The following is a 15518-nucleotide window of genomic DNA, read 5'->3' on the forward strand; positions in this document are numbered from 1 at the left end:
AGCCTAGCAGGATCTAAATAAGCTGACAAAGGAAATGAAAAATTAAGTTCTGTGAACTCCATGAAAGATTCTAGGAACCAAGGCTAGGAAGACAATTTCTGCCTATAGGGGACCCATAATCCGATGCGAGAGACAAACACTGTAATAGTTACAACAATGAAAAATGGCACGTCTAATAATGGATATGATTGTAAACAAAGAACAATCAAATACTTCCTTCCTAGAAAAGCTAGACTGAGTAAAAGAAGACAATGTGGGAGAGAAATTTCAGATTCACAAAAAGGAATCAAAGACTTAGGTACCCATCAAAGTAATTCCCAGCAATAGCCCATTTAACACATTCTTCCTCAACCATTAATTTACTGAGGAAAAGCATATATAATCAGAAAAAAATTAGAACTAGCAAACTTAATAACCACTAACCCTTTGATATACCTGATGAATGACAAAACTATGAGTTATCTAACTTAGTGACATACTAAGCGACTTATAGAAACGTATCTAGAACTTAGATCTTATTCTCAATCTAATGTTCTTTCCTTCATATTTTTCTCTACTATTTAGCATAAAATTTAAATTGCATGCTATTTAAGTAGTTCAGATTAATTTGAAATCAAACAGCAGTTTTAAGAAGTACTTATCATCTATACACACAGATAAGAAAACATCCTTTTTTAAATTTAAATAAGTAGAAACAGCAGGAACACTGTAAGGAAGATTATCTTATCAACCTACTTCCTTAAGGGAAATCTGGCTAGTACATTCAACACATAAGCTAACAGAAACATTGAAAATATAAAAGATTACCTTGAGATATATTTTTACTTAATTTCTTTAATAAATTATTGCTTAATCATCCTGACCTCCAAATCATATTTATACCTTTTAAAAAACTGTTTTAAAAACAAGAGCTGCATTTTAGAAAGTACATACCATCCATATGATATATTGATTAATATAATCAGGGTCACTGAGTTGATTTATCAATGGAAGAAGAACTCCACGTGCAAGGATTTCCTGGACAAAAATTTTAAAACACAAAAACAAATTTAATCTCATATACTTCTCAAATCAATAGCACAGTGTAAATTTCCTAACTCAATGCTGTTACTGAAGAAAGGTAAGGTATAGATAAAAGTAAATTTGGTAAATGACATGATTTACAAAAAGATGAGCTAGCATACATCAGTTGAATAAGATGAAGCCATCTATATCAACTTAGATACATGGGCACAATTAGCTAAAGTACAGTTGAGCGAAAAAAAAAGCAAAAGTATACCTCTAATAAGCAGAATCAAGATTGCCAGAAGAAGTATCAATAACCTCAGATATGCAGATGACACCATCCTTATGGAAGAAAGTGAAGAGGAACTAAAAAGCCTCTTGATGAAGGTGAAAGTGGAGAGTGAAAAAGTTGGCTTAAAGCTCAACATTCAGAAAACGAAGATCATGGCATCCGGTCCCATCACTTCATGGGAAATAGATGAGCAAACAGTGGAAACAGTATCAGACTTTATTTTTCTGGGCTCCAAAATCACTGCAGATGGTGACGCAGCCATGAAATTAAAAGACGCGTACTCCTTGGAAGGAAAGTTATGACCAACCTAGATAGCATATTCAAAAGCAGAGACATTACTTTGCCAACAAAGGTTCGTCTAGTCAAGGCTATGGTTTTTCCAGTGGTCATGTATGGATGTGAGAGTTGGACTGTGAAGAAGGCTGAGCACCGAAGAATTGATGCTTTTGAACTGTGGTGTTGGAAAAGACTCTTGAGAGTCCCCTGGACTGCAAGGAGATCCAACCAGTCCATTCTGAAGGAGATCAGTCCTGGGTGTTCATTGGAAGGAATGATGCTAAAGCTGAAACTCCAGTACGTTGGCCACCTCATGCGAAGAGTTGACTCACTGGAAAAGACTCTGATGCTGGGAGGGATTGGGGGCAAGAGGAGAAGGGGACGACAGAGGATGAGATGGCTGGATGGCATCACTGACTCGATGGACATGAGTCTGAGTGAACTCCGGGAGGTGGTGATGGACAGGGAGGCCTGGCGTGCTGCGATTCCTGGGGTCGCAAGGAGTCGGACACGACTGAGCGACTGATTTGATCAAGTTAGCATTTATATCCATTTTTAAAAGGCAAAACATGGCAGTATATGTATTTATGGACTCCTACATCTATATTAAAAGTATAAAAACAAAAAAAGAAAACAATCAGAACAGTGACTGCCTTTGAGGGAGGGCTAGAGCAACTACAGCAAAATGTTAACACTGCTCAAATCTGGTTTGTTGGCGCATAAATGTCTATTGTATTAACTTGCTATACCTGTCTGTTTGAAATTTCTAATACAAGATAATAAAAATAAAATAACATTTATGGTAATACAATTACTTAATATTCTTTGACTATACCTTCCCATTCTCTGCAGCTGTTTACACGTCTATCAAGATTCTGGCTCTCCTTCTAGGACTGACTACAGAATTAATTTTCTAATTAAATAAACCCTGATTGTTCTGATGAACACTATTCACTTATATATTTAAAATACACTCATGCTTTGTATTTATGGCATTTATCACATACCATTCTTTAAGTAATTCTGTGTCTTCCACCTCTCCTAATATACTACAGCTCTTTAGGAACTTTTCGTATGTGAGTGGAAATTAGTTAAAAGAGATAAAAGATTTATCTCTATGCAAAAATACTCTTATCTTCTCAAGGTCACTGTCTTAAATATGGCATGACTTTGAAAAAATTAAATGATGCAAATCAAGAAACTAAGTGGCTCAGATGGTAAAACGTTTGCCTACAATGTAGGAGACTGGGGTTCAATCCCTGGGTTGGGAAGATCTCCTGGAGAAGGAAATGGCAACCCACTCCAGTAGTCTTGCCTGAAGAATCCCATGGAAAGAGGAGCCTGGCGGGCTACAGTCCATGGTGTCGCAAAGAGCAGGACATGACTGAACGACTTCACTTTCACTTTCAAACTTAGACAATAGTCTACTTGTTTAATCTTCAGTCCTCTATGCTTGTGATATCTAGAGTTATGAAACAGAATTTCTTATGAATACTAGAAAGGCTAAATAGCCACAAGTTTAACAGGATGTTTCACTTTTCTAAGTAAAGGACCAATTTATTTATTCCTTTCCAGATTTCTAATTTATCTGTGCCATTTTCTGGTATAAGTTCACAGACGAGAGCCTTCACTTTGCTTTCCTTTAGAGAAATATTTTATATAAATTCTACTTCTATAAGTTTTACAAGTCTTTGACAACTTTTACCCCATGATCAATTAATATTTCTAAAAGGCACTAATGGAGGCTCCAAAAACTTTTTGAAATGTCTTTTAAGACATCTCCCAGTCTCAAATTAGAAAATTGCTTATTCTGGATTAGCTTTAATCTCTAACTTTTTAAAAATTATATTTATTTATGTAATTTCTTCTCTCAAATTATGTATCTGACCACACATGCTCAAATTTTTAAATGTATTCTGAAATGATAAAATTGACAAACAAAAAAGTGCTTTATTGAAAGTTTATTTTCAAAGGAGTAAAACACATATGGGTAACCTTTTTGAATAAGTTTACTGCTTCATATTAGTTAAGGCAAACAGTCGTTATGTCTCTCTGAAAACTATTTTGATCTCCTAATTTGCCTCATGAAAGAGTTTGGTTAGTCGTGTATATGTGTGTGTGTCTGTGTGTTTAGTTGCTCAGTCATGTATGACTCTGCAACCTCATGGACTATACAGCCCACCAGGCTCCTCTGTCCATGGGATTCACCAGGCAAGAATACTGGAGTGGGTAGCCATGTCCTTCTCCAGGGGATCTTCCTGACCCAGGGATTGAAACCGGGTCTCCTGCATTGCAGGCAGATTCTTAATCATCTGAACCACCAGGGAAGTCCTTGGTTAGTCATACGACTCAATAATTCCTGTACAGTTTTAGTGAGAGCAAAATATTGCAAATATTATAAATTATGTGGCAATTTTCATATACTTTAACACAAGCATAAGCTGTCAAATATGAAGATTTAAAAGTTACAGAGTCACTGAGGCCATGAATCTTTATGTCCATAAAACATGGTAATGGGAGACAGCAGAGGCAATTAAATAGCAATATCTCAGTCAAATGCTGTGATTTGTACAACTCATACAAAGGATTCATATAAAGGAAAGAACTAAGAACTTTCTAGTCTGTTATTTAATCTGAACAAAGTGCCTTTTGGGAAAACCTAGATTTAATTATCAACAAAGGAAAGTGATAAAGAACTATCAAGTTAAGAGAAAAACAAACTGACCACAGAGCTCTACAATTACACTCACTCAATTAGACACAAGCAAAAAGAAATGAAATATTGGCCTAAAAGATCAATCTATGGCAAAATGTATTTGCTTTTTCTTTAAACAACCCTACTTATTTTAAACACATTTTAAACCCATGTAACAAGACTGATCGTCATTCCTGTCTCCTAAAAGTCAGTTTAATCTTTAAAGAGTAGCAGTAGCATGTGCCCCATAGCCAGCAAGGTCAAATAGGTTTCCTCTCAGATCACGAACTCCTTATCGTCAAATTCAGACTTAAATTGAAGAAAGTAGGGAAAACCACTAGACCATTCAGCTATGACCTAAAGTGACACAAAGATTCGAGGGATTAGATCTGATAGAGTGTCTGAAGAAATATGGACAGAAATTCAAGACATTGTATAGGAGACAGGGATCAAGACTAGTCCCAAGAAGAAGAAATGTAAAAAAGCAAAATGGCTGTCTGAAGAGGCCTTACAAATAGCTGTGAAAAGAAGAGAAATGAAAAGCAAAGGAGAAAAGGAAAGACATATATATCTGAATGCAGATTTCCAAAGAATAGCAAGGAGAGATAAGAAAGCCTTCCTCAGTGATCAGTGCAAAGAAATAAGAGGAAAACAGAATGGGAAAGACTAGAGTTTTCTTCCTGGAGAAAGCAATGGCATCCCACTCCAGTACTCTTGCCTGGAAAATCCCATGGATGGAGGAGCCTGGTGGGCTGCGGTCCATGGGGTTGCGAAGACTCGGACACGACTGAGCGACTTCACTTTCACTTTTCACTTTCATGCACTGGAGAAGGAAATGGCAACCCACTCCAGTGTTCTTGCCTGGAGAATCCCAGGGGCGGGGGAGCCTGGTGGGCTGACGTCTACGGGGTCGCCCAGAGTTGGACACAACTGAAGTGATTTAGCAGTCGCAGCAGCAGAATGCTCTTCAAGAAAACTAGAGATACCAAGGGAACATTTCATGTAAAGATGGGCACAATAAAGGACAGAAATGGTATGGACCCAACAGAGGCAGAAGATACTAAGAAGAGGTGCCAAGAATACACAGAAGAACTGTACAAAAAAGATCTTCATGACCCAGATAATCACAATGGTGTGATCAACTCACCTAGAGTCAGACATCCTGGAATGTGAAGTCAAGTGGGCCTTAGGAAGCATCACTACCAACAAAGCTAGTGGAGGTGATGGAATTCCAGGTGAGGTATTTCAAATCTAAAAAATGATGCTGTGAAAGTGCTGCACTCAATATGCCAGAAAATTTGGAAAACTCAGCAGTGGCCACAGGACTGGAAAAGGTCAGTTTTCATTCCAATCTCAAAGAAAGGCAATGACAAAGAATGCTGAAACTAATGTACAATGGCACTCATCTTACATGCTAGTCAAGTAATGCTCAAAATTCTCCAAGCCAGGCTTCAACAGTATGTGAACCATGAACTTCCAGATGTTCAGGCTGGATTTAGAAAAGGCAGAGGAATCAGAGATCAAATTGCCAACATCCGTTGGACCATCGATAAAGCAAGAGAGTTTCAGAAAAACATCTATTTCTGCTTTATTGACTATGCCAAAGCCTGGATCATGACAAACTGTCGAAAATTCTTAAAGATGGGAATACCAGACCATTTGACCTGCCTCTTGAGAAACCTGTATGCAGGTCAGGAAGCAACAGTTAGAACTGGACACGGAACAACACCTGGTTCCAAATCAGGAAAGGAGCACATCAAGGCTGTATACTGTCACCCTGCTTATTTAACTTATATGCAGAGTACACCATGAGAAACACTGGGCTGGATGAAGCACAAGCTGGAATCAAGACTGCAGGAAGAAATATCAATAACCTCAGATATGCAGATGACACCACTCCTTATGGCAGAAAGTGAAGAAGAACTAAAGAGCCTCTTGATGAAAGTGAAAGAGCAGAGTGAAAAAGTTGGCTTAAAACTCAACATTTAGAAAACTAAGATCGGTGCATCTGGTCTCATCACTTCATGGCAAATAGATGGGGAAACAGTGGAAACAGTGTCAGACTTTATTTTTTTGGGCTCCCAAATCACTGCAGATGGTGACTGCAACCATGAAATTAAAAGATGCTTACTCCTTGAAAGAAAAGTTATGACCAACGTAGACAGCATATTAAAAAGCAGAGACATTACTTTGCCAACAAAGGTCCGTCTAGTCAAAACTATGGTTTTTCCAGTAGTCATGTATGGATGTGAGAGTTGGACTATAAAGAAAGCTGAGAGCCAAAGAATTGATGCTTTTGAACTGTGGTGTTGGAAGACTCTTGAGAGGTCCTTGGACTACAAGGAGATCAAACCAGTCCATCCTAAAGGAAATCAGTCCTGAATATTCATTGGAAGGACAGATCCTGAAGCTGAAACTCCAATCTTTTGGCCACCTGATGCGAACAACTGACTCATTGGAAAAGACCATGATGCTAGGAAAGATTGAAAGAGAAGGAGAAGGGGACAACAGAGGATAAGATGGCTGGATGGCATCACCAACTCAATGGACATGAGTCTGAGTAAACCCCAGGAGTTGGTGATGGACAGGGAGGCCTGGCGTGCTGCAGTCCATGGGGTTGCAAAGAGTCACACACTACTGAATGACTGAACTCAACTGAACTGTGCATTAAAATTGATTATCTGATTGGTATATGCTATATGGCAGGCACTGTGAAAACCAGTAAGTACACAGTGATACAGAATACAGAAATGAAGAAATGGCCCCTGTCCTCTAGGGCTTGGGATTCTGTTAGGGGAAAAAGGCATCGAGCAAGTTAATCCAACAATCAAACTTTCATGTTAAAATATGGTAAATTTAAGAAGGAATACAGTACCTACCTACACTGATAGGGAATTATGAGGGGGCTTTTAGAGAAGGAAGTATTTCTGAGGAAGTGAGATATGAGGGACAAATATAATTTAGCCAAGAGTATAATGCAAATCATTCTAAGCAGATGAAAAAAAGCGTACGAGATAATCCTATAGTGGAGAGAAATGGCACTTTGGAAAAGCCTGTGTGGTTGGAGTACAGTGATGACATGGAATGAAGGCCAGAGAGGTTAAACAACGCCACATCACCCACAGTCTTATTGTAAGCCTTTTAAAAGGACTTAAGATTTAAAACATTTGCTGGGTGGTCATTACGGGAATGAAGAAAAGACTTATAAAAGGTACACAGGATTTGGAGGCAAGAGTAAGACTTCCATCTTGTGCATTCAAAGTTTAAAAGGGCTATGCATCAGTGAAATAGTGATTTTAGTAGGCAGCTGGTGGACAGTTTAGAAGGGAAAGATATAGATTTGAAAGTTATTAGCATTTGGATGGTGTTTAAAGTCACAGGGATGGATGCGCAAGAAGGCACAGAATTGCACAACTTGTATATTTAAAAGTTAAGCAGAGTATCAGGCAGGCAAAGACTGCTCCAAATAATCAGCATGAATGAATATGATGACTGATTAGCAGTATCTTCCTTCAGTGGTAGATGTGAATCTAGACATAGACATGCCAGATGTTGATAATGACCAGCCCAAGTCTTCAATGTATATAATCTATCAGACTCTTCCCATCAAGATCAAGCATTTTCTATTCATTTCACAGCATCATTACCCTACCTGAAAATGCACTGAACTCAAGTTAGAGAGCTATCAGGATACTGATAAATTGATACTGCTTAAATAATAATAAGCAAAAAAGCTCAGTTAGGAACTGGTGTATCTGTTTTGCAGAATGGCAGACTAAAAAGATCATAAACTTTCATTTTCAGTATAATCAGAAACTTTTAATTTAACCCATTGAGCCAGGGTAAGGACTAACGTAGCTAGCATTTCTTGGTCATAACCAGTAATCAAAGTCAAAATGTTATTCCTTTACATTTGCACACAGAATTTTATCCCAAAGGATTATACCCAGAGAATAAATGAGTCCAAAATTATTGTTTTCATCTGACATTTATTTTTCAATGCCAAGAAGTAGAATCTTAGCTGCCCAGGGTTTTTTTTGAAAGTTTCTATCAGAAGTGTTATTTTAATTGGCCTACTTTAGATAAATTTATAGGATTCATTGGAAGGACTGATGCTGAAGCTCCAATACTTTGGCCACCTGATGTAAAGAGCTGACTCATTAGAAAAGATCCAGATGCTGGGAAAGATTGAAGGCAGGAGAGGAGAAGGGGATGACAGAGGACAAGATGACTGGATAGCATCACCGACTCAATGGACATGAGTTTGAGCAAGCTCAGAGAGATGGTGAAGGACAGGGAAGCCTGGTGTGCTGCAGTCCATGGGGTAGCAAAAGTCGGACATGAATAAGCGACTGAACAACAATGTTAAAGAAAATTTAAAACATAATCTAACTTTAACTCAAGCAGTTCTTGAGGTGTTGTCCAGGAACCTCTGGGGTGTAAGGGAAAGGGAAGCAAACAGTGGTATTTTCAGAATGGAGCATGATAGTTAATGGAATGTGCTTGTGTATTCTGTGTTCCAAAATTCCTTAGTTTTAATATTTACAATATAATAAATATTGATCGACAAAGCCCACATAAACAGAAGCTATTTGGGGTCCTTAATAATTTTTAAGTGTGTAACAGGGTCCTGGGACCAAAAATTTGGTAATTACTACTCTAAGTTTCTTTATAGCCATGTATTTGGTATGTGTTTAAGCTTACCCTGACAAAGTATCGCATGATCTTGTTCTGGAAATCTCCAGGAGGTAGCAACAAATATAATAAGACCTCACACAAATCCCTTAGGAATCCTAGAAATAAAAAAAAAAGGAGCCATAATAACAGAAAATACAAAATCTCCACCTACTCTTGATATAAAACACAAAGTGGCAGGATTAAGCAGTTTGCTGATTATATAAGCTTATTATCTTAGTAATTAATCAGTATTCAATAAAAATCTTTGTTATTCTCCAAACAGCAAATATTCATTAATCAAAGTAATATACACTTTTTTACTTTGCCCAGTTCTACCCTACATCTATGAGATGGCTGGATGGCATCACCAACTTGATGGACATGAGTTTGAGTAAACTCCAGGAGCTGGTGATGGACAGGGAGGCCTGGCATGCTGCGATTCACGGGGTCGCAAAGAGTCAGACACGACTGAGCGACTGAACTGAACTGAACCCTAAATCTTGAGTTGTTGAGAAACTTCAATTACAAAAGTGTTTTTCCCCAAAGTTTTAGTTGCACCAAGTATTCTACTCTTCTACCACACATCTCTACATACTTAAGTTATCTGCACATTTAAAAATATACTTACAATTCTTTTTCAAGAAAGAACCTCCACTAACCTGGCAGGTAATAAGAAAAAGAAAATGCTCTTCTATTTTACTGATTGAAGAGGGCTTGATTTAATAAAAGAACTATACATCATTCTAATTATTCCTTACATTTAGTTATTTCATATTAATGCTAATGAAGGAGCAATTAAAAACTGAATTGCATAATAAATATAAAAAGGAAAGAAAAAAACGGAAAAGAGCAGAAAAGAAAGCAAAGAAATAGAAAAGCTGAGCACATTTTAAAAATCTAAGAAAACAATTTCCACGACTAGCAATGCTTTTCTGACGTGTTCATATGCTGACACTTCCTGGGAAGGTAATTATGTAACTGATAATCAAAACCTGATAATCAAAACAATATGCCCAGTAGCACAGACTCGGTCACTGTAAAACTAGGAAAAGACAACATCCTCAGCTAAAATTTATCTGGTCTAACCTCTCAAAAAGAAAAGTCAATTCAACTCTATAAATTTCATTTGAAACATTATCATCATTCCCTTAGAAAATATTTACAATAATAGGTGTATTCTCGAATTAGAAATAATAAACTCAAGGTGAAGATAAAACTACTACAGATCAAAAAAAGTAAATTCCTAAGGATAAAATGTTTGTGTTTGCTATATTTTAAAAGACAACAAAGGAAGTTCTCTTTAACTGAAAAGGCTCTCTTTAAAAGAAAAAAGAATCTGGAAATTTACTTCTAAGAGTTAAAAGATAAAATAAGCAGTAGTGTTTTTACTAAGCTTCCTGTCCTGTAAGAATAACTTCACTCTTAGATTTTACCCTGCTGCTGCTGCTGTCGCTTCAGTTGTGTCTGACTCTGTGCGACCCCATAGATGGTATCTCACCAGGCTCCCCCATCCCTAGGATTCTCCAGGCAAGAACACTGGAGTGGGTAGATTTTACCCTGGTATTTGTTAAATGGTTCTGCTAATTTTCCTCTACTAACGTGAACAGTTAATATGCTCAAAAAGTTAAATTAAAAAGAAAACCTTCTTCATCTTTGGGAGAAGTGCACACTAGGTCACGGCAAACATCCTTTTCCATTTCAACTTCAACTTCAAAGAAGGTATCTACAAGATCTTCTGCTGTACCTGGACAGAAAAGGAACAATTCAAGATTAGAGAATAATAAAGAAAAACGGATTTAAAAAAATAATAATAAAATAAAATAAAATCCTAATTTTCAAATGGGATAAAGATATTATTACCTTTCACTTGATCATCTTTCTCTGTTATCTTTTGTTGGGCCTTTCTGAATACTCGTAGGTGTGTGCCAAAATCATCTACAAGGCGTGTAGTAAAATAAGGTTGCCAGTCTATTTCTTTAGACCTTATAACAAACACATTACATAAAAGGATGACTTTTTAAATCAAAAAATAAATTTATTCAATGACTATTGAAAAACAACATGATCATCACAGACTGAATTTATTTACACTTTTTGTCCATTTAATTAGTATTACATCTTAGCATTCCTCTTCAAAAGATCCATAGTTTATCAAATCTATTTAAACTTTTGAACAGTATGCTTTGAAGTATTTTATGTGTCGAAGCTTAAAAGTATTAAGTGCTTAAAATTAAAAACAGGAAAGAAAACAGGCAATTTCTCATCCCAGACATAACAACACATTAAGAACTTAGAATGCTTTTGCTTGTTTTTAAAAGAGCACTTGGGATTTTTGATTCTTTCTGAACCCTTTCTGAATTCTCCACATTCTTCCATTTAGTTATACAGTCCAAGTTTTGAACCAAATACCTTTGGTGTGAGCCTGATTGGTTTCTGTTTGCATATATAAACACTTAAAAACTCAACTATTCAAAATAGCTATAGTCACCTGGAAATGGTTTAAAGAATAATGTATAAAATACCACACTTACCCATGAAAAAAGTGGTAACTAATTTTATTAAGCTACCTAGTACTCTTATAAAAGAAGACTTCAACAAACACTGCTAATTTAGCACACCAGTGAAACATAACAAATACAATAGATAAATACAAAACAGATTACACATCTCTTTTGATTAAGTGATAATTTTAAACAAGCATTTTTTCAATGCTGTTTTCCTTATATTAACATTAAAATTAATTCATCCCTTTATGAACATACCAAATAGAAGACAAAGAGTTATTCATAAAGATGCTGAGCAATAAAGGAGAGGAAAAAAAAAAAGTATACCATAAGTCATCATGCTAATTCACCATACATAAAAAAGCAAGTGAGTAAGTTAATTTGATTATTGTTTTTGGAGAAAAACCTTATAAATGTGATAACAGCACTGAGGAATATCACAGATGGCTGTTTTCAAATAAAAACAAATTATTAACATTAATATACTTTTTAATGTGCAATTATAATCTATTATACACATGGAAAGTAAATTATAAGTACATGAAATACAAGTCAACTTATTAAAAATAAAGGTAACCTGAGTGTTCAGATTTGCAGAGGGGTTATCATTAGACTATATGAGCCATGTATATTAAATACTTTGAGGTCTCTAGAATCTTTGTTTCTTAAAAGAGAAAAGCACTATTATCTGTGTAAGCATCTTTCAAAAATCCTTACATGAGTATCTGTACAAAATCATCCAAACTTGAAAATTTGTATAAGAACAAAATTTACATGGTATAGACCATAAATTCATTTAATCCATAAAAGGTTCATTCTAACAAATTTAGAAGCAGAATCTTTCAAATTGTATGTGCTCTGTTTCATGTATAGTGCTGTTATAGAATTTATTGAAATTCAAGCAAAATAAATTCATTAATTTTAGAACCTATCTCAATACATCTTAGAAGATGTAAATGAGACATCTGAAGAAGATATAAAAGGATGTAAAAGTAATATTTAACATGACTGGAAGTTAATCAGTAATGCAAATATAAAAAATTATTTTAATTATTAAACACAGATTTCTACTTTCAATATATAAATACATTGAGGTGAGGAAAACAGGAAGCATAATATTTCATATTCCCTGTCCAAGGTAATTATTTTCCCTCTGCTTGACTCATTTTCACTGAATACATACAAATTTAATGTAAATCTCAATTCAAAGGAACTATTCTAGGTAAGGAAGATAGGAACAACAGTAGTACATGACTGCCCACTTATAAATTAGGAAAATATCTACTAATAATTTCTAGTAGTATTTACCTTATAATTTGAAAACATTTTGTTGACAGTGAAGTACTTCCTAAAATTATGGTATATGACTAATATATAATAAGTGCAATGTAAATATAAATTTAAAAATCATTTAATTTATGTAATAGCCACATTTCCTTCTATTGATCTACAAATAGCTTTCTATTTGAGTTCTTAATACTATTATTCTTAAATCATAACTGCAGTCAAGGCTCTTTTTCACTTTGTTTAAAATATTTCCCCACATGTCTTCTAGTAAAAACATCTAGATTATTATACAACGAATCCTATTATCTATACTTTCATTTTATTACTACTTAGAAGCTTTCATTTCTTGAATTTAAAAATGAGAGCATACTTCCTATATGACCAAGAGAATAAGGAATATATTCAACCCTACTCCAAAAAAATAAAATTTACAGTAGGTTCCTGTAGCTTATATATCTTGATAGAATGACTGCATGAATTACAATGGTTAACTAGGAATGCAAATAAGAAATGAAGTCTCAAAGAACAAAAGCAACAGTCAAACTATAAAGTGAACCTCTCTGAATATATATTAGGCCTTATCTTCACCTCTAATACCAGCATCTTATTCCTGGCCTTTTCATTGGTCTCCCATGTCCGTTCTTGTCTCTGCCTTCATTCTGTTTTCCATAGAGCAGCCAGAGTGATCTTTTTAAAAACACAAATATGATAATACGAAACAAGAGCTTTAAAAATACTTTAATGACTCCCTGATCATGCATATCTGGGTCCCTGCTTACTTCCTCATCGTCTGTTTCGCTCTCTTCCTTCCTCTTTGGTTCTGTTCTTATCTCAGTGCCTCTGGACAGACTATTTCTTCTGCCAAGTTTGCTCACTCTGTCTACTCCCTACAAATTTACTTTCTCTCCTCCACATTCCCCTGACAATTCCCATGTATGCTTTCGAGTTTATCTAAAATGTTGGCTCTACACACAGAACCCTGCATTGACCCTCACCCTCTGCCGTACTCCTTCACACTAGGTCTGGAGATCTCTGGTTACAGTGCTTAGTTCTATAGCACTAGAATCTGCAGTTAAATAATTCAATTGCTGAGATAAGTCAGGGATTTCATCTGTTTTATTCCACTGTGTTTGTTTTATTCACAGTGTTGTTCCCAATGGCTAAATAATACGTTAAACACTGGAGGCACTCAATACATACCAATTTATTGATTTCTCTTTCAGGGTCAGAGCACTGTTAACAGGTGCCTGGAGAATGGCCCATGAACCACCTAGAACAGCTTCTTCCTTACTCCTTAAAGTTCTGAAATGGGACACACATTGATTGAGAAGCTCTTTTTGCCTCTCTAAAACCTAAAGCTGCTGCTGCTAAGTCGCTTCAGTCGTGTCCAACTCTGTGCGACCCTGTAGATGGCAGCCTATCAGGCTCCTCCATCCTTGGGATTCTCCAGGCAAGAACGCTGGAGTGGGTTGCCATTTCCTTCTCCAACGCATGAAAGTGAAAAGTGAAAGTGAAGTCGCTCAGTCGTTTCCGACTCTTAGCGACCCCATGGACTGAAGCCTACCAGGCTCCTCCGTCCATGGGAGTTTCCAAGCAAGAGTACTGGAGTGGGGTGCCATCGCCTTCTCCAAAACCTAAAGCTACTTAATGCTAAAGCCTAAAAAAGGCACTGAATGTCCCAAATATGGGGCTGAGACTGAGATTACACAAATTGCTTCACTGGTTCCATCTATTCTAAGCAGTATACAGCTTATCATAAGGAATACAAAACACACATCAAAATCAATTAAAGACTTCTGTAAAGAGGCCTGGACTGGCATACATGCCCTTGATTCAAGTAAAAGATACACCATTTCATTAGTTGTGAAATTCAGCAAGTCATATCACATCCCATGGTTTTTCTCTAGGGACACTTACAGCTTTAAGAATCTATGATTAACCAAATACAACATACACATAGGCAGGCACACAGGAACACAATACATGGAAAAGTGATAATGAGTAAATAAAATATCTGATCAAAAGAGGGAATCATGAATGTATGTCATTTTAACTTCAATCATATAAATCATTCAATATAAGACCAAGACAAGACCTTTTGATTAACGTTTTGCTAAGTGTTATTAATGTAGCCTTTGTCTTGAATAAATCATTCTCACACTGAAGAAGTTATGGTTTCCAGTTTCTTTTAAATGACGTAACAACTAAGGACATTTGTAAACAAATCTGAACGCAGAGTAAGGGTCTTTCAAGGCTCTTCACCAGTATTTTGTAGTTGTCTTTTGCACACCTAATTCAATTGCAATCTATTCAGCAACTTGCTCTGAGTAAATTCCAAAGCAAGTGACCTCATTTTCACAGGAACTACCCTGTCATACTCATATTTCTTCAAAATAGGTAGGGGTAAATTAAATTATATGATTATAATAAAAAATATAACCAGGGTACACAGGTTCAGAAACAAATACAACTTCCTTTTCTAACACACTCAATTGTCTTGCTCCTCTAAAGTATCCCTGTTCAGCTCACACTACAGACCTATTATATGAAATTTTCTTTGCCCAAGAATCTATTAATACAAGTGACTTTTGATAAGTTTAAATCTCAAAAAGTGGGAACAGAAATGGGCAGAAGTATAAGAAAGTGGTCTATTAGCCTAGCTTTAATGCTACGGGCATGAGTTAGTATGTCGTACAAAGGGAATGGACTGGCTAACTAAAGAGAACTTCTACTACAGTAGTACAGAACTCGTACCATTCCAAAAAGAGTCACATACAGAAAT

General features: G+C 36.1%; 1 protein-coding gene across 3 annotated transcripts in view; it reads right to left on the minus strand.

Moving 5' to 3' along the window:
• SNX13 (sorting nexin 13) overlaps positions 1-15518 on the minus strand; it is a 147902-nt gene that overhangs the window by 64479 nt on the left and 67905 nt on the right. For all 3 annotated transcript variants that reach the window (XM_070787566.1, XM_019958506.2, XM_019958505.2), the window contains exons 6-9: positions 10806-10927; positions 10588-10689; positions 8973-9061; positions 934-1017 (exon numbers count right to left, since the gene is read on the minus strand). In XM_070787566.1, coding sequence (XP_070643667.1) covers positions 934-1017; positions 8973-9061; positions 10588-10689; positions 10806-10927 — 397 coding nt within the window. The remainder of the gene's footprint in view (positions 1-933; positions 1018-8972; positions 9062-10587; positions 10690-10805; positions 10928-15518) is intronic.

The sequence above is a fragment of the Bos indicus genome, chromosome 4 (assembly GCF_029378745.1).
Source record: "Bos indicus isolate NIAB-ARS_2022 breed Sahiwal x Tharparkar chromosome 4, NIAB-ARS_B.indTharparkar_mat_pri_1.0, whole genome shotgun sequence".
Classification (NCBI taxonomy): domain Eukaryota; kingdom Metazoa; phylum Chordata; class Mammalia; order Artiodactyla; family Bovidae; genus Bos; species Bos indicus.